Source organism: Mustelus asterias, unplaced genomic scaffold, assembly GCF_964213995.1.
Source record: "Mustelus asterias unplaced genomic scaffold, sMusAst1.hap1.1 HAP1_SCAFFOLD_322, whole genome shotgun sequence".
NCBI lineage: Eukaryota > Metazoa > Chordata > Chondrichthyes > Carcharhiniformes > Triakidae > Mustelus > Mustelus asterias.
This window is the reverse complement of record NW_027590284.1, coordinates 105,009-132,347: the sequence shown is the minus strand read 5'-3', so window position 1 is coordinate 132,347 and position 27,339 is coordinate 105,009. Positions and strand designations below refer to the sequence as shown.

Sequence of the window (27,339 nt, the reverse complement as noted above, 5' to 3'; positions counted from 1 at the left end):
TTAACACCCTCTTTTTTCTCAAGCCCCTGACATCATTATCAATCTCTCCTTAACTCTGACCGATCACTAGCTTTCCATTCTGCCCCACCCCTCTTCAAGTTTATCATTTATATCTTTTTTATGTTCTGTAGAAGGGTCACATGGACTCAGACATTAACTTTGTTTCTCTCCACAATTGCTCCCATTCTTGCTGAGTTTATCCAGCATTTTCTGTTTTTATGCATGATCTTTATAGGTGGCAATGAGCCATTCATAAAATGTGCGTTCACTGGGACTTTCAGATCAGCAACAATGGAATTGTAAACCCATGGTCACTCAGTAGTATGGAATTTAAGTATTGCTGATTGAAAGAGATGTGTTTTTGAAGCTTTTCATCTTGCACTCATCCAGACAGATGCAGAAATACAATTTTTCAAAGCAAACAACAATTGCTGCTGCATGAGGAACATGTATTGACTGGTTCGACAGTCAGTTCTGATTGGTTAGGATGTTGCCATGGAGAATGCACCAGGGAACTATCACTCCTGCCTTTGTTTCGTTTCAGAAAAGGCCCATTGCTTGGACATGTTCCTTCTACATGCAGAGGGCAGCTCCCTGTGTTTGACTATATATAGATTCTCGCAAGTGTAAGTAAAACACTTCACAAGTCCAACTGATAATCTTTACAATTTGGTATTTTTGTGTCTGTCCGGATGAGTATAAGATACAAAAGGTTTTTAGCAATACTCCAGTGCCTTAAAGGACAAAAATATAGCAGCTAGAGGGAGAGGTGAAGGGGGAGGGTTTCAGAGTTTGGGGATGAGAGACTGAAGGCATGGTCTCAAATGATGGAGCAATTAAATAGTGAATGTACAAGAGGCCAGAATGAGAGCAGCACAGATATCTCAGCGGGTTGCGGGGCTGGAGGATAATATAGAGATAGGGAGGGATGAAGCCCTGGAGAGATTTGAACACAAAGAGGAGAATTTTAAACTAAAGACATGAGTGGGACAGGAATTTGCAACTTTGGGGATCAAGAGATCAAAGTGTTCCATAGGAACTAGTATTTCCTGTTCTTCCGGTGATGACTTTGTAAACTCTTTTTGCAGAGAATTAGAACGGGAGGATTTGCAGACGAGAAACTCAAACCAAGTATCACGTAAAGAGCCGACAGAGTCACTCGATTAATCAGGATTTGAATATCGTCAGTCTTCGAATGTGGAAGGAGAAATGATTGTCTGTTCTGCCCGTGGGAAAAGGTTTGAAATATCAGTGTGACTGGAAAAGCACCGAGACACACACACACCCGAGAGAGAGTGTTCCAGTGAACTGACTGTGGAAAGAGCTTGAACCAGTTACACAGCCTGAAAAAACATCACACAGTTCACAGTGACGAGAAATTGTCCACGTGTTCTGTGTGTTAATGAGGCTTCAACTGATCATCCAACCTGGAGGGACACAAGGACACCAACACCATGGAGAAACCGTGGAAATGTGGGGAGTGTGGGAAAGGATTCAATTCTCCATCCCTGCTGGAAATTCATCAGCGCAGTCACACTGGGGAGAGGCCGTTCATCTGCTCAGAGTGTGGGAAAGGATTCACTCAGTCATCCCAATTGCTAACACACCAGCGGTTTCACACTGGGGAGAGGCCATTCATCTGCTTGGAGTGTGGAAAGGGATTCACTCAGTTATCTGACCTGCGGAGACACCAGCGAGTTCACACTGGAGAGACACAGTTCACCTGCTCTGAGTGTGGGAAAGGATTCATTCAGTCATCCAATCTGCTGAAACACCAGCAAGTTCACATTGGGGAGAGATCATTCACCTGCCCTGTATGTGGGAAAGGATTCACTGGGCCCTCTGATTTGCTAAGTCACCAGCGAATTCACACTGAGGAAAAGCTGTTCAGCTGCACTTCCTGTGGAAAGAGATTCAGGTCTTCAGCCCAGCTCAGTGTACACCAGCGAGTTCACACTGGGGAGAAGCCATTCATCTGCTCTGAGTGTGGGAATAAATTTGCTCAGTTATCTCACCTGCAGACACACCAGCGAACACACACTGGAGAGAGACCATTCACCTGCTCTGAGTGTGGGAACAAATTCACTTGTTCATCGCACCTGAGGAGACACCAGCATGTTCACACAAGGGAGAGGCCATTCACCTGCTCCGAGTGTGGGAAGGGATTCACTCAGTCTGGCAGCCTGCTGAGGCACCAACGAGTTCACAATTAACTGCAGGGATTGGATTCTGCTGTTAGTGCAGTTCAATACTGACAGTTCATAAGACCATAAGACATAGGAGCAGAATTAGGCCACTCGGCCCATCGAGTCTGCTCCGCCATTCAATCATGGCTGATTTTTTTTCTCATCCCATTCTCCTGCCTTTTCCCCATAACCCCTGATCCCTGATCTATCTCTGTCTTAAAGACACTCAATGACTGGCCTCCACAGCCTTCTGTGGCAAAGAGTTCCACAGATTCACCATTTCCTGGCTGAAGAAATTCCTCCTCATCTCTGTTTTAAAGGATTGTCCCTTTAGCCTGAGGTTGTGCCCTCTGGTTCTAGTTTTATCTGGTTTGGATTTTGTTTCGTTGATGTTAATAATCCCTGTAACTGGGCTGAAGTTTAAAATTCTAGATCTAGAGCTGATTGTGTTCTCAGGGCTGCAGCTTCCCTTTAAGAACCGCTGCCACTGATCTTTCCCCATAACTCAGCAACTCTCATCAGAAATTAGTTTACAACAAGATTCTGAACTTTTACTTCAATCCTAAATTGATCTTTGGTACAAACTCTACAATTCAGTGCCTGAGAGGTTCTCCTGATGAACATTTCCAATTAGAAAGTGCTGATTAATCCTTGCTGAGAATTCTTACTGACCTGCACATTACACAGTGACACCTCCATTATCCACCAGAAAGAAGGGGAATGAGAATTGATGGAGAATCGTGAGTTCCCAAATCTTACCCCTCCTGTGGGTACAGAATTTCGATTTTCAAGTTTGCTTATGACACCACCATAGTGGGTCGGATCTCAAACACTGACGGGACAGAGTACAGGAATGAGATAGAGAATCTGGTAAACTGGTGCGGCAACAATAATCTCTCCCTCAATGTGTGGAATGGACTGCCTGCAGTGATAGTGGAGTCAGCCACTTTCGGAACATTTAAGCGGTTGTTGGATAGGCACATGGAGCACACCAGGATGATAGGGAGTGGGAAAGCTTGATCTTGGTTTCAGATAAAGCTCGGCACAACATTGAGGGCTGAAGGGCCTGTTCTGTGCTATACTGTTCTATGTTCTAATGTCAACAAAACGAAGGAGATTGTCATCGACTTCAGGAAGCGTAAAGGAGAACATGCCCCTGTCTACATCAACAGGGACGAAGTAGAAAGGGTCGAGTGCTTCAAATTTTTAGGTATCCAGATCACCAACAACCTGTCCTGGTCCCCTCACACCGACACTATAGTTAAGAAAGCCCACCACTGCCTCTACTTTCTCAGAAGACGAAGGAAATTTGGCATGTCAACTACGACTCTCACCAACTTTTACGGATGCACCAAAGAAAGCATTCTTTCTGGTTGTATCACAGCTTGGTATGGCTCCTGCTCTGCCCAAGACGCAAGAAACTACAAAAGGTCGTGAATGTAGCCCAATCCATCACGCAAACCAGCCTCCCATCCATTGACTCTGTCTACACTTCCCGCTGCCTGGGCAAAGCAGCCAGCATAATTAAGGACACCATGCACTCCAGACATACTTTCTTCCACCTTCTTTCCTCGGGGAAAAAGATACAAAAGTTTGAGGTCACACATAACTGACTCAAGAACAGCTTCTTCCCTGCTGCCATCAGACTTTTGAATGCACCTACCTCACATTAAGTTGATCCTTCTCTGCACCCTAGCTATGACTGGCTGTGATTGTAACACTACATTCTGCACTCTCGTTTCCTTCTTTATGAACAGTATGCTTGTCTGTATAGCGCACAAGAAACAATACTTTTCACTGTATACTAATACATGTGACAATAAATCAAATCAAATCAAAAAAGTATTCCCCTCAGCTCGGGAGTGCACACAAGTTCCACTCCAAGTACTAGGCTGTAAAAAAAAATCTCTGTCCGATAACCCTAAAAAATCTGAAGAAATTTCTGGATTATTATAGAAGTAGCTCACTGTGTTATGAAGAAAGCTTCCACAGCAGGTTACTGGCTGACAAACACAGGACAGACCTGTTAACTCTGTTTGCAGCACAGGCCTTCAATCTCATGACCCTCATGTAATCTAACTGTCTGCGTGAAGGTTAAAACAGGCTCTCGAGAGTGAAGAGATTTTGAAGTGATCCGTACTGACTTCAGCCCAATACCCACACTCTGGCTCACAACAGTTAACCATTCAGAGGAGACTGCAGCCACCAGCTACAGAGACCAGCACTCTCTCTGTGTCACCCTGTTTGTCCTCTGGGACTGGTAAACCATTCTCACCTGTCAGTTTGTGGGTTTTTCCTGTTTATTTAGCTTCTGCATCACACTTAAACTGTTGTTCCTCAATGAAATACTTTAAGTCACTTCTGAGCCTCAACACCCTTTTTGGGTAATCTGTGATTTGTGAAGCTAAATCTTACAAGTGGTGTTCGGAGTGGGATCAGTTTTCGTTAAACATGAATGGAGAAGTTCCTAAGTGAAGCCAGGACGATACAATGGCACTGCCTCATTACAGGGAATGACTGATAGATAGTCTGAGAGAAAACAGGCCGGCCGGGGGTGAGAGATATCCTGTGGATTGGAGAAGAGGGTGACACGGATTACGAGTATATCCTCAATAGGATTTCTAAACCGGTTCAGAAAGGACAAATTGATGAGGTCCAGAATCAGTTAGAAAATATCCACAAGGTGGATACAAGTGAACAGAGACCTGGAGAATCTTTAAAGTTCGTGCATGAACTTATGTTTGAACCAGATGTATTTACAGCATGTCAATAATTTAGAATTGTGAAAGATGATCTGCAGGTGGGGAGGATGAATCTAAGTCAACAGTTATCACACTTACTGGAAAAGTTTTGACATTTACTCTCGATGGCAGCTTATGGATTTGTGTGGCTGATTCTGATCATTCGAGTAGCTTCAGTCTGTTATCCAGGGAATGTCATTCAGAAATTAGGAAAGCAAGCTTGGAAACAGCTTAAAATGGTGAGGTTAGTCTGAAATCAGTTGAGATGTCAATAAAGATAATCCCTCTCTTGGTGGGGACATCTTTAAGAAATCACCAATAACCTTATATAAACCTTTGGAAATGTATTGACTATTATGGGGATCTCTCTCTCACTCCTTTTCTTATCAGGAAAGCTTTCTGGGTTGATAAACACAGGACAGTGTGGACCTGTTGTCTCTGCCAAAGACACTTCTGTAGCACAGAACCTGAAACAAGACAAACTTGATCGGCTTGGGGGGTTGTCATGACCCACATGGAAACCAACTGTCTGAGTAACGATTAAGCCAGATGTCCGAGCAAGCAATGAGCCACAAAATGACTTCATGAATATCCAATGGGAATAGGAGGGATTACCTTGATTATCTGTGCTTGACTAATGGACAATTGAATAAGTGATTGATGTAAGACCCCAAAAATAAGGTTTATGAATGGGCCTTTGAGAGGGTAAATCACATCAGACAGCAAAGAACTTCTCAAAGTGATCCATCCATCCACATTTGTCCCTCTTCATTGGAGGTGTGAGAAACAGGTTTATAGATGTGGCCTAATGTACAATGAATGATGACACTTTAAAATGGAAATTCCACACAAGTTGCTGAAATCGAGTGTCTGTTGCCATGGCTACTGAGTAGGTTTGTGAATGTGCCAAAGACTCACAAGCAGAGCGATCAGTCTCAATCACTTTTGAAAGTTACTGTTGGATCTCCACCAGTCATTCAGACAATGTGTTCCAGATCGTCATAATTCACTGAGTAAAATAATCTCTCATCTCCATCCTGGATATTTTGCTAATTATTTTAAATCCGGGTTCTGTGGTTACCAACCATCCCCACAATGGAAACAATTTCTCCCGATGGAGATGGAAAATGTTTTTTAAAAATCCACACCTCTATTAAATAATTCCTTAACCTTCTCAGCTTGAATAAGAACAATCCCAGCTGCTGCAGTCTCTCCACAGAACTAAAAGCTCTCATCCCTGATACTATTCTGGGAAATTTTCCCTGCACCCTCTCCAAGACCTTGACATCTTTCCCAAAGTGCGGTGCTCAGCATTGAACACAATATTTCAGCTGGGGATGAATCAGTGATTTATAAAGATTTACTATAATTGTCTTGCTTTTGTGCTCCATGTCTCCATTAATAAACGGAGGACCTATTAGTTTTATAGTTAAACAGCTTGATCAACTTGTCCTGTCACAGTAAAGCATTTGTGTACATCCATTCCCAAGTCACTGCATTCCTGCACTCTGTTTAAAATTGTCCCATTTAGTTTATTCTGCCTCTCCTCATCCTTCCTTCCAAAATCTATCATTCACTGTGAATCACTCTGGGATGCTCTGAGGGGGTGAATGTTTCTGAATGAACACAATAACTTTCTTTCTCTTTTACAGCTGATTTTGATTTTGTAGATTTTGCTCCAAAGGTTAAATAGGGATTGATGTTCAAAGTTAATTACGTGACTGATCAGGAACAACTTAAGCTGGGAGTGAGTGAATTGAAATTTAAGTTAGTTTATTTGGTTGGCCAAAAAGATTTGAATCAGTGAATTGAGAGGAAAGATCCCAGACAGCGGTTCTTCAAGGTCCACTGCAGGCCTGACAGCTCGATCAGCTCCAGTCTCAGCTCAGGAGAGCTCAACAACTCCACATACTGTCCACAGGGGAGTTCTCCTGCTGCAGCGGGACCAACATTCCTGTCTTAAATAACACCACCATGGGTTAATCGGTCTGACTGCTGTTCGTGGAATCTTACTGTGTACAAACTGACTTGAGAAACAGTAACAACGTGTATAAGGTGTTGGTGAGGCCACACCTGGAGTACTATGTACAGTTTTGGTCTCCTTATTTGAGAAAGGATATCCTGACACTGGAGGGGGTGCAGAGGAAATTCATGAGGTTGATTCTGGAATTGAGAGGGTTGGCTTATGGGGAAAGACTAAGTAGACTAGGACTATACTCATTGGAATTCAGAAGAATGAGGGGAGATCTTATAGAAACATATAAGATTATGAATGGAATGGATAAGATAGAAATAAGGAGGTTGTTTCCATTGGCAGGTGAAACTAGAACTAGGGGTCATGGCCTCAAAATAACTGAAGCAGTTGAGGCTACCTCATTGAATGATTTTAAGGCCAGATAGATAAGTTTGAACAGTAAATGAATTAAGGGTTATGGTCAGTGGGCGGGTAAGTGGAGCGGAGTCCACAAAAAGATCAATGATCTTATTGAATGGCGGAGCAGGCTCGAGGGGCCAGATGGCCTACACCTGCTCCTAGTTCTTATGTCTTTATAGAACATGTTTAATGTAACAAAACATTCCACTATGCTTCAGAGGAGTTTGAGAAAGAAAGAACTGACACGGAGTCACATGGGACAATATTCGGATAAATGGACAAAACCTTGATTGGAGAGGCAGATTTTAACAATCACCCTTAACCAGGAGAGAGTGTTGGAGAGGGCGGCGAGCTTGAGGGAGCCTTTGAAAAGGAACTAACTTGTGTTTGTGATGTTAAACGATTCAGACATTGGTATTTTACACAAAGCTGATTTATTTGACTTTTATCGAGAATATTAACATCTATAAGTAGGCTGGAGTTTATTAACATCAGCAGAAATAGACCCTGATCAGCAATGTTCATTCCTGACTTGATTAACCACAAAATCTAATCATTGTAGTTACTCATGAATTCGCTGGTGGGTCAGCAGGACAGATGACTGAGTGAATCCCTTCCCACACTCGGAGCAGATGAACCACCTCTCGCCAGAGTGAATTCGCTGGTGTCTCAGCAAGTGCGATGAGGTAGTGAATCCCTTTCCACACTTGGAGCATGTGAACGGTCTCTCCCCAGTGTGAACAAGCTGATGTGTCAGGAGGTCAGATGATCGAGTGAATCCCTTCCCACATTGGGAACAGGTAAACGGTTTCTCTTCAGTGTGGCCTCGCTGGTGTGTCAGCAGGTTGGATAACTGAGTGAATCCCTTCCCACAGTCAGAGCAGGTGAACGGCCTCTCCCCAGTGTGAACCCGCTGGTGTACAGTGAGATGAGATGAATGTCTGAACCCAGTCCCACAGTGAGAGCACCTGAATGTTTCTCATCAGTGTGAACACATTGATGGGACAACAGTTCCCTGGAACTTTTAAAACATTTCCCGCAGTCTGAACATTTAAAAGGTTTCTGGTCAGTGTGAACTTGCTGGTGAGCCAGCAGATGAGACAAATGAGGGAATTTCTTTCCACATCTGGAGCAGGTAAATGGTTTCTCCCCTGAGTGAACTCGCTGGTGTGTCCGTAAGTTGGATGACTGAGTGAATTTCTTCCCACACTCAACAGGTGAATGGTCTCTCCCCAGTGTGAACTCGCTGGTGTATCATTAGCTGGGATAAGTGACTGAATCCTTTCCCACACTCAGAGCAGCTGATTGGTCTTTCCCCAGTGTGAGCACACTGGTGAGTTTCCAGCTCAGCTGAGGAGCTGAATACTGCTGCACATTCCTCACATTTCCAAGTCATCCCCCCGCTGTGACTGCATTCGTGCTTTGACAGATCAGATGATTGGTTGAAGCCTCGTCCACACACAGAACACGTGTATGGTTTCTCCCCACTGTGACGAATGCTTTCTCCTTCCATGTTCAAAGTCCAGTGATATTCAGGCTACGATATTAAGAGTGACTCCGTCAGATCCTGATGTGATGTTTTGTTTGAGTTTCCAGACCACAAATCCTCCCCTTCTAAAACCCTGTGAAATTGATTTAAAACAGAAAAAAGGGAGTGAGAGAGAACCCACAACAACACAAAGGCAGGTTGTCAAAGTGAGCTGAATGAATCTGGTAATTTCTGGGGCCAGCAGGAGGAAAAAGTCACCATGAAGCTGCTGGATTGTCATAAAAACCCAATTGCTTCTCCATGTGGACATGGAGAGAATGTGCAAATTCCACACAAAGTCACTTTAAGTCAAATAGAATATTCAGAATGTCACAAAGACGAGTTAACTGTCCAATTAATCCCATTCACCATAACTCTGCCAATTTACCGTCTGCAAGTATTTATCCCATTCCCTTTGAAAGTTACTATTAAACCTGCTTCTAGCAGCTGTCAGTTTGTGCATTTCAGATCACATCAAATTATTGTGTAAAACAATCTCCTTATCATGCCCTCCAGTTAGGCTGTCAATTATGTTAAATCTCTTTGTCCTCTGCTTACAGACCCTCCTGCTCCTGGGAAATAGATTCTCTCCATCGACAGATCCTCCTGCTCCTGGGAAACAGTTCCTCTCCATTGACACTATCATAAATCATTTGTCATTTTAAACATCTCTATTAAATCTCCCCATCATATTCCCTGATCTAAAAACCCACGTTTTTCCTGTCCTGAAGAATCATATGGACTCAAAATGTTAACTGTTTCTCTCTGAACAGATGCTGCAGGACCTGCCGAGGTTTTCTGTTTTTCTCCCCGATTTTCCTTCTATAATCAATCAGAAACCCTTCATGATTTTGAACATCTCGATGAAATAGGAACACACAGAGCCTGAGAAAGATACAGAGGAGAGACAGAAAGACTGAGAGAAAAATTGAGAGAGATTTTAAAAAGCAGAAAGATGAGGTTGTCAAAGATAAAAGCTGAGAAACAGGAAACAAGCAACACACAATGATATAAAATATAAGGGAGCAGGCTATCAGTTCCCGGCTATGGGGATCAGAGCGAACTCTGACTGATCCACAAACACAGCCAGTTATATCTGGGAATGGAAACTCTGAACAGAAATAATAGGCTCATTTGTAAATGTCACCGCAATGTGATCTGTGTGACTCTGCCCTGACTCTGTGGACAGATATAGGCCGCATTGACAGATGTTCTCACCAGATTGTGGTCCCTGGATTTATTTTCTGCTCAGAAGTGAGATGTGAGGTTTGGAACCGGCAGCAGAGAAACAGGAAGTTGTGTTACCTGAGAATGAAACAGCCGGCGTCAGTTTGATGTTATCACCATGAACAGTCTTCCTTCCTGTGAGGGTGAACTCACCCTGACAGCATCAAGAACAACCACACAGATTGCTACCGGTCTCAGCATTACATTCACCTCCATTCCCATTTTAAACAATAAATATGCATTCTCTCTACTTTCTGACAGCCAATCTTCTATCAGAAGCAGTGCAGGGGGTAATATGTTACCCCCTGCACTACTAGATTTCGTTTTCCATGATAACCTTTGATGTGGAACCTTATCACATGTTTTCTGGAATTCAATTCAGAAGATCCACAGGTTCCCTTCTATCCACACGTTACTTCTTCAAAGAACTCCAATTGGTTAAACACAATTTCCCTTTCATTAAACCATGCTAACTCTTCCTGATTACCTTGAGTTTTTCCAAAGTGGCCAGCTATAACCTCTTTAATGATTGATTCTAACATCTTCCCCACAACAGATGTCTATCTAACTGGCCTAAATTTCCTGTCTCATGCCACCATCCATTCTTGAATTAGAGGGCTTATATTTGCTACTTTCCAGTCTGATGGAACCTCTCCAGAATCTAGGGAACTTTGGAAAATTAACACCAACAAATCTACTGTCACTATCTCATTAACCACCTTCTTAAGATGCTAGGATGAATTCCATCGTGACCCAGAGACTTGTCAGCTGCAGCTCAGTACAGCTTCCCACGTCATTGTAATTTCTCCTAGTTCACTCTCCCTTCCACCTCCTGATTTACAGCTAGGACTGGCTGGTTTTGTATTTTCTACAGTGAAGACAGAAGCAAAGATTTGTTTATTTCATTGGCCATTTATTATCTACTATTACTCCCCATTCTCATTCTCTTGAGAGCCAACACTCACCTTATTCCTCTTTTCCTTTTCGAATACCTATAGAAACTCTTGCTATTCATTTTTACATTAACAGCTAACTTCCTCTCATACTCTAATGTTTTTCTTCCAATTAACCTTTTAGTAATTCTCTACTGTTCTTTATATTCCAGCCAATCATCTGACCTGCCACTCACCTCTGTGTAGCTATATGCTTTTCCCTTAAGTTTGATGCTTTGAGGAAGGAGACAGGGAGATGGAGAGCACTTCAAAAGGAACTATTTAAAAATAATAATAATTCGTGGGGTGTGGGCATTGCTGGCAAGGCCAGCATTTTTTGCCCAATTTTTGAGATTCCCGTCTGAGCTGTAAACCTTTGGATTAAATCCCACCATCAACAAATTATTTCCCAGCTGAATGTGAAAATTGATTCACTCAGTCATCCCATTTACCGATAGAACAGCAGAATTACACCAGAGGAAGACCACTCAAACACTTAACGTTCGCAAAGGGATTTCCTCAGTGGTTAACAATCTATAACTTTAAAAGCTCAAAGCATTTTAACTACCCCTCTTATTGGTGACGGATAGTTTAACTGTTCTGTCCAAGAGGGCACAAATCACTTGTTCACCCCAGCGAGTTCACATCTAAATGCAGGTGATTGTTATGTTGTCAATCACACCCAGGACAAAAATGTGCTGGAAGGCCTATGCTGCTTAGTTGCCAAATGAATTGAAGTAACACATTTGAACCTTGGCCCAATGGTACCAATCATAATCAGATCGCAAATCGTATTTTCTATTGAACAATATGGGTTTGAATGGCGAGGTGGTTACCCAACATTCTCTGCGGGTGAGACTGTGTCCTATCCACATTACTGCAATTCTTGCGCACGCGCAGTACCTGGCTCTGACCGGAACATGCGCAGTGTCTGACTCTGACCGGAGCATGCGCAGGCCGGGCTGTGACTGGAGCTGCGAGGAGTCGGAAAGAAACAATGGAGTGAGGTTCAGTAATGGAGCCGCTGGGTGACCGGGGAGGGATAGAAGCAGCGGAGTGGGCTGGGAGGCTTCATAAATACCTAGTGGATGCCCCAATTCAGATAACATGTTCCCGGTATCGCTTCAATCGGTACAGAACAGAGTCGGAGCTGAGCGGCTCCAGGCCCGGGTTAGCGGCCGCCATCTTTATAGGAACAATGTGCAGCAGGGCGCATGCGTTATGAGCCTGGACCAGTTACCAACTCTCCCGGATTGGACTGAAGTCTCCAGGAATTTTTTATTCGTCCAGGGAATGTGGGAATTGCTGGCTGAGCCAGCATTTATTGTCCATCCCTAATTGTCCTTGAACTGAGTGGTTTGCTTGGCCATCTCAGGGCATTTTAAGAGTCAACCACATTGCTCTTGATATATAGTTCATAGAAATCATAGAAACCCTACAGTGCAGAAGGAGGCCATTCGGCCCATCGAGTCTGCACCGACCACAATCCCACCCAGGCCCTACCCCCACATATTTACCCGCTAATCCCACTAACCTACGCATCTCAGGACTCTAAGGGGCAATTTTTAACCTGGCCAATCAACCTAACCCGCACATCTTTGACCGGGTAAGGATGGCAGATATTTTTCCTAATTCATTCACACTGTGGGTGTCCCTGGCTGGGCCAGCATTCATCACCCATTCCTATTTGTCCTTGAACTAAGTTTCAGAGGACATTTTAAGAGTCAACCACATTGCTGTGGATCTGGAGTCACATATAGGCCAGACCAGGTAAGGAGAGCAGATTTCCTTCCCTCAATGACATTAGTGAACTAGATGGGTTTTTACAACAATGAACAATGATTTCATGGTCATCAGTAGGCTTTTAGTTCCAGATTTTAATTATATTCAAAATTCACCATACCATAGGATCATACAATCCCCGCAGTGCAGAAGGAAGCCATTTGGCCCATCACCCAGCCCTATCCCTGTAACCCTGTACATTTAGCATGGCTAATCCACCTAACCGACACATCTTTGGACTGTGGGATTCAAACCTGGATCTCTGGAAAATTGTCTGGACATTATAAAATATACTTTTTTGTAATTTGTTTTGAATATTTCTCTACACTGGATATTAAAATATTGACAATAGATAAAAGTTGTTTGGTTGACCATCAATCGTCCTGTAACGTGATGAGTCTTTTTGCTTTCCAATTGGCCGAGGAAGGCAGTGTGGAATGAGGTTGGAGGATGGGGGCAACATAAAAGATGTGATAAAACCTCCAGGAATACATTGAATCACAGTTGGCGATTATGGAGTAGAGAATGTTGTGAATTTCTATCCTGGACAGACAGTGATGGTTTCTGTAAATTTACAGGGTGCTGGAAATGGAGAATTGACAGACAGGGAACACAAATCAAACATCACATCGTGATCTGATGGAGTCACTTGAAAAAAATCAGGACCTGAATATCAGCAGCTTCTGAATGTGGAAGGTAACAGGTTTGTCGATTCTGTGTGTGAGATAAGATTTCAGGTCTCAGTGTGACTGGAAAAGTCCTGAGATTCACAAATCCTGGAGAACTGTGCTTGGTTCTGAGCAACATACCTTAGAAAGGACAGAATGGCCTTGGAGGGAGTGTGGCACAGATTTACCTGAGTGATATTTGAACTCCACAGGTAATATTACAATGTGAGATTACAGGAAGTTGTTTTAGCACAGAGGAGGCCATTTGGCCCATTGAGTCCATGCCATCTGTCTAGGGCAATCCAGTCCCATTCCATCCTCATATCTTTGCAGATTTCTTTTCCTCCAATGTCTATCTTATTTCTTTTTGAAATTATTCATCATGTCCATTTCAACCCCAATCATGGGCAGCAAGTTTTGGGTCATTAGCCCTCACTGTCTAAAAACACTCTTCCTCACATCTCCTGTACTAAAGAACAAAACAAAGAACAAAGAAAATTACAGCACAGGAACAGACCCTTTGGCCCTCCAAGCCTGCACCACCTTGCTGCCTGACTGAATTAAAACCCCCTACCCTTCCAAGGACCATATCCCTCTATTCCCATCCTATTCATGTATTTGTCAAGATGCCCCTTAAAAGTCACTATCGTATCTGCTTCCACTACCTCACCCAGCAGAGTTCCAAGCACCCACCACCCTCTGTGTAAAAACACTTGCCTCGTACATCTCCTTTAAAATTTGCCCGTCGCACCTTAAACCTGTGCCCCTAATAATTGACTCTTCTACCTTGGGAAAAAGCTTCTGATTATCCACTGTATCCATGCCCCTCATAATCTTGTTGACTTGTATCAGGTCTCCGTCGTTCCAGTGAGAATAAGCCAAGTTTCTCCAACCTCTCCTTATAGCTAATGCCCTCCATACCAGGCAACATCCTGGTAAATCTTTTCTGTACCCTCTCCAAAGCCTCCACATCCTTCTGGTAGTGTGGTGACGAGAATTGAACACTATATTCCAAGTGTGGCCTAACTAAGGTTCTACATAGCTGCAATATTACTTGCCAATTTTTAATCTCAATGCCCCAGCCAATGAAGACAAGCATGCCGTATGCCTTCTTGACTACCTTCTCCACCTGCGTTGCCACTTTCAGTGACCTGTGTGCCTGTACACCCAGATCCCTCTGCCTATCAATACTCTTAAGGGTTCTGCCATTTACTGTATAGAAGCATTTGAGTTGATGTAACATTGAGATTCGCAAAATGTTGAGCAATCATGTAGACTTTGCTCACGTTTAATGAGAAAGATCCAACAATGTTTCGGCCCGATTTCGAACCAGGTACCTTTCGTGTGTGAAGCGAACATGATAACACGACAGAAGCAACTGTTTACATACAAATTAGGAGCAGCAGTCTGCCACTCGGCCCCGCTCTCCCATTCAGTAAGATTGTGGCTGATCTAATTTTAATCTCAACTTCACGTTCCTGCCTACTCCCGATAACCTTCCACCTCCTTGCTTATCAAGAACCTATCCAGCTCTGCTGTAAGATATTCAAGGACTCTGCCTCAACCACCTTTGCAGGAAGAATGTTCCAAAGTCTCACAATCCTTTGAGAAAAAAATCCTCATCTCTAATTTAGACGGGTGACCCCTTACTTTGTGGTGCCGAGTTTAAAATTCTCCCACAAGAGGAAATGTCCTTTCCACATCCACCCTGTCAAGTCCCCTCAGGATCTTATATGGTTCAATCAAGGTTTTACCCAAAACCTTAAATCTGTCCCCCTGGTCCTTGTACGATCAGCAAATGGAATCAGATTTTCTTTATCCACCTGATCGAAACCTGTCAGAATCTTGTGTACCTGAATCAAATCTCCCCTCAACTTCCTTTACTGGAACCATTCTGGTAAATCTCCTCTGCATCTTCTCAAGGATCTTTATACCCTTCCTGAAGAGCGGTGACCAGAGCTTTATAAATATTCAGAATAACTTCCCTGTTTATAGACCAATATCACACTTTATGAAGCTCGGGGTCAAATTTGCTTTGCTAATTACTCTCTTAATATGTCTTGTAGAAATACAAAATCCCTCTCCTTCACCTCTTTCTCTCTCCTCCCAGAGAGGCCAGTTGGGTTTTTGTGACAATCTGGCAGTTTTCATGGTCAATGTTTCTCAGCGCCGACCCCACAAATTCCCAGATTGATTCAGATTAATTTGACAAGCTGCCTGTGTGTTTCTGTGGGCTCTCTCTCTCTCACTCCGTGTCTCCTGTTTTAAATCAGTTTTACAGGGTGTTAGAAGGGGAGAGTTTGACAAGCTGCCTGTGTGTTTCTGTGGGCTCTCTCTCTCTCACTCCGTGTCTCCTGTTTTAAATCAGTTTTACAGGGTATCAGAAGTGGAGAGTTTGCCGTTGGGAAGCTGACGGAGTGGCTCAATTTATCGTAACTTTGATATCATCAGATTTGGAACATGGAAGGAAAAAGCACATTTCACAGTGGGAAGAATCCGTACACGTGTTGTGTGTGTGGACACGGCTTCAGACAATCATCTGACCTGTGGAGACACAATCGCAGTCACACTGAGGAGAAACTGTGGAAATGTGGGGACTGTGGGAAGGGATTCATTTCCCCATCCAAGCTGGAAATGCATTGGCGCAGTCACACTGGGGAGAGGCCATTTACCTGCTCCACATGTGGGAAGGGATTCACTCAGTCATCCTCTCTGTTCACACACCAGCGAGTTCACTCCAGCGAGAGACCATTCACCTGCTCTGAGTGTGGGAAGGGATTCACTATTTCAGCCCACCTGCTGAGTCACCAGCGAGTTCACACTGACGAGAGACCTTTCAGGTGTCCAGACTGTGGGAAGTGCTATAAAAGTTCTGGGGAGCTGATGCGCCATCAACGTGTTCACACTGAGGAGAGGCCGTTCCGGTGCTCTCACTGTGGGACTGGGTTCAGACGATCGTCTGACCTCACTGTTCACCAGCGAGTTCACTCTGGGGAGAGACCGTTCACCTGCTCCGTGTGTGGGAAGGGATTCATTCAGTCATCTGACCTGCTGAAACACCAGCGAGTTCACACTGGGGAGAGGCCATTTATCTGCTCTGAATGTGGGAAGGGATTCACTACCTCATCTATCCTGCTGACACACCAGCGAGTTCACACAGACAAGAAACCTTTTAAATGTCCAAACTGTGAGAAATGCTACAAAACCTCTGAGAAACTGATGTCCCATCAACGTGTTCACACTGACGAGAGACCTTTCAGATGCTCTCACTGTGGGACTGGGTTCAGACAATCAACTCAACTAACTGCACACCAGCGAGTTCACACTGACGAGAGACCTTTTAAATGCCCAGACTGTGAGAAGTGCTATAAACGTTCTGGGGAACTGACGCGACATCAACGTGTTCACACTGATTCAGGTGCTCTCACTGTGGGACTGGTGCGATCTTGTGCGATCTTCTCAACTCTCTGTACACCAACGAATTCACACTGGGGAGAGACCATTCACCTGCTCTGAGTGTGGGGAGGAATGTACGACTTCATCCCACCTGCTGAGACTCCAGTGAGTTCACAAGTAACCACAGTGATTGGATGTTGCTGTTCCTCACATTCAGGATTGAACCATCTTCATTAGGGTCCGTTTACACTGGTAATAAACCCCAGCCACTTTAGGGGCTAATATTATCACTAAAAGTCAAATAAATCAGCTTTGCGTCAAACTCACACACTGTGTTGACTCTTTTTAATATCTCAAACATAATAACAGGTAACACATACATGGCCACTCTCCTCACTGTGAATCCTTCGATCTTTTCCAGGCTGTGTAACTGGTTAAAGCTCTTTCCACAGTCAGTTCACTGGAATACTCTCACTCGAGTGTATGTGTCTCAGTGATTTTCCGGTCACACTGATGTTTAAACAGTTTGAAGGAACAGACAAACATTTTCCATTCTAGTTTCAAATGCCGATGGTATTCAGATCCTAAATAATTGGGTGACTGTCAGATCCTAATGTCATGTTTGTTGAGATTTGTGTCTGTAAATTCTCCCCTTCTAATAGCCTGTGAAAGAAATTCACAAAAATCATTGCTGTCAGTACAGGATAAAAACTCAGAACAGTCAATCCTAGTTTCTGTGGAACATTCTTTCCTCTCATTCTTGAAAATTTGTAAATCTCCATCCCAAACACTCTCCCTCCATTCTCACTTTGCTGGACCTGAAATAGACATTGTCCTGAGGGTGCTGATTCATCCTAATCGACAGATCTGTGCTGACTGTTTCATGTACAGGACACATATTCCCGAAATCTTCACACAGGCTTGTGTCTAAGCATATAAAAAATTTGCATATTTAGTGGACTAAAAATGTATGCAATATTCAGAACTCTATTACATGATTAGAGATACAGATGGGTGCGGAAGAACGTGACTTAGGGAGCAAGCAATCATGTTCTGGAACTCACTGACGATGAGAGTGGTGGAAGTGGAGACGACCAGTGATTTCAAAATAAAATTGGTCGGGCACTTGAAGGAATGAAACGTACTGGGGAACAGGGATATCGAGGAAAAATGGCACTGAGTGGATTCCCCGACAGAGACTGGGCACGGACTCAAGCTGCTGAACTGATTTATCTTGTGCTCTGATGACTCTTTGACTGGAAAATATACAGTGTAGTTACAATACTATTCTGGAATTAAACAAAATCAACTGTAATACAAATCCATAAATAACACACCCATTATGCACCATGTAGTAAGAAGTCTGACAACACCAGGTTAAAGTCCAACAGGTTTATTTGGAATCACAAGCTTTCAGAGCACTGCCCCTTCATCAGGTGAGAAGGAGCAGTGCTCTGAAAGCTCGTGATTCCAAATAAACCCATTGGACTTTAACCAGGTGTTGTGAGACTGGTGATTGTCGAGACTGTTCTCTTCCTGTTGGGGAGCACTTCAGCGGTCACGGGCATTCGGCCTCTGATATTCGGGTAAGCGTTCTCCAAGGCGGCCTTCGCGACACACGACGGCGCAGAGTCGCTGAGCAGAAACTGATAGCCAAGTTCCGCACACACGAGGACGGCCTCAACCGGGATATTGGGTTCATGTCACACTATTTGTAATTCCCACAGTTGCGTGGACCTGCAGAGTTTCACTGGCTGTCTTGTCTGGAGACAATACACATCTTTTTAGCCTGTCTTGATGCTCTCTCCACTCACATTGTTTTGTTTCTTAAAGACTTGATTAGTTGTAAGTATTCGCATTCCAACCATTATTCATGTAAATTGAGTTTGTGTCTTTATATGCTCTGTTTGTGAACAGAATTCCCACTCACCTGAAGAAGGGGCTTAGAGCTCCGAAAGCTTGTGTGGCTTTTGCTACCAAATAAACCTGTTGGACTTTAACCAGGTGTTGTTAAACTTCTTACTGTGTTTACCCCAGTCCAACGCCAGCATCTCCACACCATATAACAACACCAGACATATCAATGTTGTTACGATCCTCATGGTCACCTTATAATGAACAAATTCCCACAAATCCCAATCGAATAAACAAAGACAATGTTTCATTTAAAAAAAATTTTACTTTAAAAATTAATCTAAAATTAACATCACTGAATCATGCATTAAGAAACAGTATTTGAATAGACAAGATAAATTACACTTTAAAAAGCTCAGACAATTAAAACAGGTTCCACAAAATCACAAACATTTCTCCCTCAGTATCTTTGGCTCTAATTCCAGTTCCAGAGAATTTCTCTGTCTCTGTATTTCCCAGGGGGAGAAAGAAAGTGTTTTCCTCACAGATGTTGTCCAGAGGATGAAGTTTGAGTCTGTGTGTGAAGTTTGAGTCTGTGGTGAAGTTTGAGTCTGTGTGTGAAGTTTGAGTCTGTGGTGAAGTTTGAGTCTGTGTGTGAAGTTTGAGTCTGTGTGTGAAGTTGGAGTCTGTGGTGAAGTTGGAGTCTGTGGTGAAGTTTGAGTCTGTGGTGAAGTTTGAGTCTGTGGTGAAGTTTGAGTCTGTGGTGAAGTTTGAGTCTGTGGTGAAGTTGGAGTCTGTGGTGAAGTTGGAGTCTGTGGTGAAGTTGGAGTCTGTGGTGAAGTTTGAGTCTGTGTGTGAAGTTTGAGTCTGTGTGTGAAGTTTGAGTCTGTGGTGAAGTTTGAGTCTGTGGTGAAGTTTGAGTCTGTGGTGAAGTTTGAGTCTGTGGTGAAGTTTGAGTCTGTGGTGAAGTTTGAGTCTGTGGTGAAGTTTCAGTCTGTGTGTGAAGTTTGAGTCTGTGGTGAAGTTGGAGTCTGTGTGTGAAGTTGGAGTCTGTGTGTGAAGTTGGAGTCTGTGGTGAAGTTTGAGTCTGTGTGTGAGGTTTGAGTCTGTGTGTGAAGTTTGAGTCTGGTGAAGTTTGAGTCTGTGTGTGAAGTTGGAGTCTGTGTGTGAAGTTTGAGTCTGTGGTGAAGCTACAAACAGAAGCTGTTCTGTTTCAAATCAAACTGCGGGACGTGGAAGAAAATGATGGGAAGAGATTTTGCAAAGTCCCCTCCCCCACTCCCTCAGCTGGCAGCCCAGCGCGCAGGCGCAGAGAGCGCTGCTGAGCCGAGCTGTCCGGAGCAGGCGCAGAGAGCGCTGCTGAGCCGAGTTGTCCGGAGCAGGCGCAGAGAGCGCTGCTGAGCCGAGCTGTCCGGAGCAGGCGCAGTGCGGCTGCCGCCAGCGGTCGCTCTCGATCTCTTTTTGGAGCAACCGCTGCCGTCGAGAGAGGGGGGAGGGGGAGATCACCGCGCGGCTTCTCGCTCTGGCCGGAACCGCCAGCCGGTTGCCTGGAAACCTTGGCTCGAGGAGATGGCAGGGGGCGGGGGAATCAATGGGAGGGGGCGGGGCTCCCATGTCTGCGCGCCCGGGCCTGCGCACTGGAACTCCAGGACGTCACATCGGTACAGACTTATTCCTATTGGCTAATTCAGGCTCGGTTCCTTTGTGACGTCTCAATGCGGAAGTTGGCCAACGATGTTCAGAGTGAAACTTCCGCCTCTGGACAACATCTGGGAGGAAATCAATGTTTCATCCTTTCCATTTCTTTTCTCATTCTGGGGGAAATTGGGGACTTGCAACAACTGAAGGGAAAGGAAGTGAATCCAGGGAGGCTGTAGACTCTGGAAAGGAAACAGACAACATCGGAATTAGGAGCAAGACGAGGCCCAGGTATCTTTTTCTTTCTCGCTCAAAGACATTGACATCCTTTAGCTCCCTCACTTTGACACTGAAGACAATGGGTTCAGTCTTCCCAGTGTTTATATGAAAGAAATTTCTGTTCTTTTAGTACTGGATGTCAGATAAGTCAGGATGGTGTGTGAGTTGGAGAGGAACTTGAAGGTGATGGTGTTCCCATCTATTTGCTACCCTGGTCCTTCTAGGTGGGTGGAGGTTGAGGGTTTGGGAAACTTTCTGTCAAAGTTCTCATTGAGTTGTCAATGTACAAAATCCCTCTCCTTCACCCCGACTTCTCCTACTTCTCTCTGTCTTCTCTCAGTGTCCAGAGTCTTGTGTCCAGACCGTGTGGCAGATTTCCTGCCCTGAAGGATATCAGTGAACCCGCTGGGTTTTTATGACAATCCAGCAGTTTTCATGATCACTTTTTCCGAGTGCCAGCCCCACAAATGACCAGATTCATTCAGCTCAATTTCACAAACTGCCTTTGTGTTTTTGTGGGTTCTCTCTCACTTCCTTTTTTCTGTTTTAAATCAATTTCACAGGGTTTTAGAAGAAGAGGATTTGCAGTTGGGAAACTGAAACCAAATATTATATCAAAACCTGATGGAGTTAGCCAATTTATTGTAACCTGAATATCATTGTGTTTTGAACATGGAAGGAAATAGCACCGTTCACAGTGAAGAGAAACTGTACACGTGTTCTGTGTGTGGACAAGACTTTAACCAATCATCCAGCCTTTCGGAACATAATTGCAGTCGCAACAGGGAGAAGCTGTGGAAATGTGGGGACTGTGGGAAGGGATTCGATTACCCTTCCCAGCTGGAGATTCATCGGCGCAGTCACAGTGGGGAGAGACCATTCACCTGCTCCCAGTGTGGGAGGGGATTCACTCAGTCAAACAGCTTACACATACACCAGAGAACTCACACTGACGAGAGACCATTCAACTGCTCCCAGTGTGGGAAAGGATTCACTGACTCATCCCATCTGCTGAAACATCGGCGAATCCACACTGGGGAAAGGCCGTTCACCTGCTCCCAGTGTGGGAAGGGATTCGCTCAGTCTTCCAACCTCGCATTACACCAGCGAATTCACACTGGGGAGAGGCCATTCACTTGCTCCCAGTGTGGGAAGAGATTTGCTCAGTCAGCCACCCTCTTCACACACCAGCGGATTCACACTGATGAGAGACCTTTTAAATGTCCAGACTGTGGGAAATGCTTTAAAAATTCTGTAAATCTGCACTACCATCAACGTGTTCACACTGATGAGAAACCATTCAGGTGCTCTCACTGTGGGACTGGGTTCAAGCAATCATCTCAACTCACTGTACACCAGCGCACTCACACTGGGGAGAGACCCTTCACCTGCTCCCAGTGTGGGAATGGATTTGCTCACTCATCCACTCTGCTGACACACCAGCGAATTCACACCGGGGAGAAGCCGTTCACTTGTTCCAAGTGTGGAAAGGGATTCAGTCAGTCATCCAATCTGCTGAGACACCAGCGAGTTCACAAGTAACTATTGTGATTGGATTTTGTTGTTTTCATGTTCAGACTGAATCATGTACCTTTGGGTCTGTTTCTGCTGAATTGAAAAGTGACTCCAGCTCTGTTATAGGTGTTGATATAATTGGTCTTAGAAGGGGAGGATTTGGGGTCAGGAAACTTGCACAAAACATCAGATCAGGATTGGATGGAATTGCACAATGTATTGTAACCTGAACGGCAGAGAATTTTGAACATGGAAGGAAATAGCACCATTTTAATTATCTAAAAGTCGCGAGATTTGAGGAAGATTCCAGTAGATTGCAAAGTAGCAAATGTAACTCCTTTATTCAAAAAAAGGAGGGAGGCAAAAAGGAAACTAAAGACCACTTAATATAAAACCTGATGTAGGGAAAATATTAAAACTTTATTAAAGATATCATGAGAATGAGAAAAATTCAGACAACCAGAGAGTCAGCACGGTTTGAGAAAGGGAATTCATATTCAACCTATTTATTGGAGTTCTTTGAAGGAGTCACATATACTTTGGATAAAGGGGGTCGGTTAGCTCAGTTGGCCGGGTGGCTGGTTTGTGATGCACAGCGACACCAACAGCACAGTTTCAATTCTCGTGCCAACCAAGGTTATTCATGAAGGTGCCGTCTCCTCAATCTTGCCCCTCACCTGAGGTGTGATGATCCAAGATGATGAAAGGTGTGGATAAAGTAGACGTGGAACGGATGCTTCCTCTTCTGGGGCATTCTAAGATGAGAGGTCATAGCCTTAGGATAAGGGGCAGCAAAGTTAAAACAGAGTTGAGGAGAAACTGCTTCTCCCAAAGAGTTGTGAATCTGTGGAATTCGCTGTCCCAAAGGGTGGTGGATGCTGGGACAGTGAGCAAATTTAAGGAGGAGTTGGACAGATTTTTAATTGGTAATGGGGTTGAAGGATTATGGGGAGAAGGCAGGAAAATGGGGATGAGGAGGTTATCAGCCATGATCGAATGGTGGAACAGACTCGATTGGCCGAATGGTCTAATTCTGCTCCTATATCTTATGAATTTATGATCCTCAGGTTAAGTGACCACCAGTCAGCTCTCCCTCTCAAGGGGACATCTGGGAGATGGTGACTTTATATATTGGATAATGGGGCAGCAAAGGTGAATGTACTGTACTTAGATTTCCAAAATGCATTTGATAAGCTGCCACATCAAAGCTTAATGTGGAAAATAGAATCTCTGTGTGGGGGTAATATGGCATGGAAAGAAGATTGGCAAGCTAACGGGAAACAGAGTTGGCACACATGGATCTTTATCTGGTTGACAGGATGTGACGAGTGATGTGCCAAAGCGATCAGAACTGGGACCTCTACTTTTAACAACTTATATAAATGACTTGGATGCAAGCATGGTCGCTAAATTTGCTGAGGACACAAAGGTAGAAAAGTAAGTGTGAAGAGGATGTAAGGAGGCCACAAAGGGATGTAGATAAGTTCAGCTAGTGGGCAAAGATTTGGCAAATGGAGTATAACGTGGGCAAATGTGGAATTATCAATTTTGGCAGGAATTCCTGCCAAATTTTTAAAAAACATTAAATGGTGAGAGGTTGCAGAGCTCTGAGATTCAGAGGTGTCCTAGTGCATGAATCACAAAAGGCTGGAATGCAGGTACAGCAAGTAATGAGGAAAGTTAATAGAATGTCATTGTTTATTGTGAGGAAATTGGTTACAAAAGAAGTGAGTTTATGTTTCAGTCATACAGGACACTGGTGAGACCACATCTGGAGTGTTGTTAAAGTATTGAACTCCTCATTTAAGGAAAGATGTAAATGCATTGGAAGCAGTTCAGAGAATGTCTACCAGACTAATACCAGAAATAGGCAGGTTGTCTTATGAGGAAAGATTGGAGAGTCTAGGCTTGTATCCACTGGAGTTTAGAAGAGTAAGAGGGGCCTTGATTGAAACCTTTTAAGTTTCTGAGGGCTATTGACTGGGTTGATGTGGAAAGGATGATTTTTTTTTTCTTGCAGGAGAATTTTGAACAAGGAGACACTGTTTAAAAATGTGTTTAAGACAGAGGTGGGGAGAAGTGTTTTCTCTCAGAGGATCATGGATCTTTGGAACTCTTCCTCAAAAGGCAGAGGAAGCAGAATCTTGGAATATTTTGAAGACAGAGCAAGATAGTCTCCTGATTAACAAGGAGATGGAAGATTATTGGTGAGGGTAGTGGGCAGGAATGTTGGGTTGAGGTTACAATCAGATCAGCCATGATCTTATTGAATGGCGGAACAGGCTCGAGGGGCCGAGTGGCCTCCCCCTGTTCCTAATTATTATGTTCGAATGGGTCTGTTTCCATTGCTGTTAATAAACAACAGTCCATTTATAGGTGTTAATATTGTGGATAATAGTCAAATAAATTGGCTTTGTGTCAAACACATGGTGCTGTGCCTTTTTAATATCTCTAACACAGGTTCGTCCAATGATGTGCGGGTTAGGTTGATTGGCCGTGGTAAAATTGACCCTGGTGACTATGGGAATAGCAGGGTCATTAAGTGGGGTTACGGAATCGGGCCTGGGTGGGATTGTGGTCAGTGCAGACTGGATGGGCTGAATTGCCTCCTTCTGCACTGTAGGGATTCTATAATTCTAGTCTTGTAATAGAATGGGGCGGCACGGTAGCACAGTGGTTAGCACTGCTGCTTCACAGCTCCAGGGACCTGGGTTCAATTCTGGCCTTGGGTCAGTGTGTGTGTTGAGTTTGCACATTCTCCCTGTGTCTGCATGGATTTCCTCCGGGTGCTCCGGTTTCCTCCCACAGTCCAAAGATGTGCGGGTTAGGTTGATTGGCCGTGCTAAAATTGCCCCTTAGTGTCCTGAGATGTGTAGGTTAGAGGGATCAGTGGGTAAATATGTAGGGATATGGGGTTAGGGCCTGGGTGGGATTGTGGTCGGTGCAGACTTGATGGGCTGAATGGCCTCTTTCTGCACTGTAGGCTTTCTATGAGAACATTGTAACTATGTTAATATATTTCCAGGCATCGTTATTCCGATAGAGAAGGAGTCGATGTCAACTCTCTGTGGAGCAATCCAGTCAGACCCATTGCCCCTCCATATACTCATTCTCCTGCAAGATTATTTCCTTCAAGTGTGCCTCCAATTTCAGTTTGAAATCTTTAATTGCTTTCACTGCCACCAGATCCGTGGACACCCAGTTCCAGATCATGATCACTCGCTGAACCCACTATATCTCCAACCAAGTAATGAGTGCTGCACATTACACACATTTGAACAGGAAGTGATGAGCATGGATTCATTAACCAACATGAATTGGCACCTTTAGGAGAATTGGGAGGGTGTATAGTGGGATACAGCAGGGTAAGAATAATGGGGAAAAGTAAAGAATTTTCTATAAAAACTGGGATTGTCTTTTCTGAATTTCTAAGTTGCACTGACAGTGATGAATTTTGGAAATTCGTGTTACAGGATATCAGAAGAGGATTTCCAGACAGAAATCTCAAAACAAATACTCATGGTGATCTGACAGATTAACTCCATTCATCGGGACCTGGGCAACATCAGCCTTTGGAATCTACAAAGATAAATATTTGTCTGTTCTTCTGCTTCAAGAGATTTCAACCATAAATGTGATTGGAAAAGCATGGACGCACATAGATCGGAGTGAAAGCATTCCAGTGAACTGACTGTGGAAAAAAACTCCAATACATCTTGAAAAGACAGCACCAGTCACATTGGGGTGAGACCGTTCGGGTGTTTTGTTGTGGATGAGGCTTCAGCTGACTGTCAAACTGGGAGAGACACATGGACACCAGCACCATGGAGAAGCCGTGGAAATGTGGAGACTGTGGTAAAGGATTCAATTTCTCACACCAACTGGAAACTCATCGATGTAATCACACTGGGGAGAGGCCGTTCATTTGCTTGGAGTGTGGGAAGGGATTTGCTCATTCATCCTCCCTGCAGACACACAAACGAGTTCACACAGGGGAGTGGCCATTCACCTGCCCCGAGTGCGGGAAAGGATTCACAAGTTCATCCCACCTGCAGACACACAAGCGAGTTCACAGCGGGGAGAAGCCATTCACCTGCTCCGATTGTGGGAAGGGATTCAGTGAATCATCCAACTTGCTGATGCACCAGCGAGTTCACACCGGGGAGAAATGGTTCACGTGTTCAGAGTGTGGGAAAGGATTCACTCAGTTATCCCACCTGCAGACACACGAGCGAGTTCACACCGGGGAGAGGCCATTCATCTGCCCCGAGTGTGGGAAAGGATTCAGTAATTCATCCAACCTGCAGAGGCACCAGCGAATTCACACCAGGGAGAGACCGTTCAGCTGCTCCGAGTGTGGGAAGGGATTCACTGATTCATCCTATTTGCTGATACATCAGCGAGTTCACACTGGGGAGAGGCCGTTCATCTGCCCTGAGTGTGGGAAGCGTTTCCCTTATGCATCAAATCTGCAGAAACATCGACGATTGCACACTGGGGAGAGACCATTCACCTGCTCCTATTGTGGGAAAACATTCACTCAGTCATCCCACCTGCAGACACATCAGCGGGTTCACACCGGAGAGAGACCATTCACCTGCTCTCAGTGTGAGAAAGGATTCAGTAATTCATCCAACCTGAGGACACACCAGCGAGTTCACACTGGGGAGAGACTGTTTACCTGCTCTGACTGTGGGAAAGGATTCACTCAGTCATCGCAACTGCTGAGACACCAGCGAGTTCACAAGTGATGACAGGGGTTGGATTCTGCTGTTATTGTGAGAGGCTGCAGAAGGATATAGATAGGCTGGAAATTTGGGCAAAGAAATGGCAGATGGAGTTCAATCCGGATAAATGCGAAGTGATGCATTTTGGTAGGACTAACGTAGGGGGGAGCTATACGATAAATGGCAGAACCATAAAGGGTGTAGATACGCAGAGGGACCTGGGTGTGCAAGTCCACAGATCCTTGAAGGTGACGTCACAGGTGGAGAAGGTGGTGAAGAAGGCATATGGCATGCTTGCCTTTATAGGACGGGGCATAGAGTATAACAGTTGGGGTCTGATGTTGCAGTTGTATAGAACATTGGTTCGGCCGCATTTGGAATACTGCGCCCAGTTTGTGGTGACTGTTGTAAAATGGAGGAAACTGCAGACCTGGGTAATCAAATTTAGTTTTAAAATTCAATCATTTTTATACCATATTCATTGCTATAAGT

The 27,339-nt window shown here is 44.3% G+C and overlaps 2 protein-coding genes across 2 annotated transcripts in view; both read left to right on the top strand.

Moving 5' to 3' along the window:
• LOC144486355 (uncharacterized) overlaps positions 1-27,339 on the top strand; it is a 155,819-nt gene that overhangs the window by 38,007 nt on the left and 90,473 nt on the right. Inside the window, exons 4-5 of the mRNA XM_078204386.1 lie at positions 21,649-21,995; positions 26,105-26,859. Of these exons, the coding sequence (XP_078060512.1) occupies positions 21,649-21,995; positions 26,105-26,859 (1,102 nt within the window). The remainder of the gene's footprint in view (positions 1-21,648; positions 21,996-26,104; positions 26,860-27,339) is intronic.
• LOC144486353 (uncharacterized) lies at positions 1,419-17,125 on the top strand (the record flags this gene model as incomplete). Its single annotated transcript, XM_078204384.1, has 2 exons — positions 1,419-2,195; positions 15,890-17,125. Coding segments are annotated over 2 exons (1,842 nt in total), but the record flags the coding sequence as incomplete, so codon positions are not given.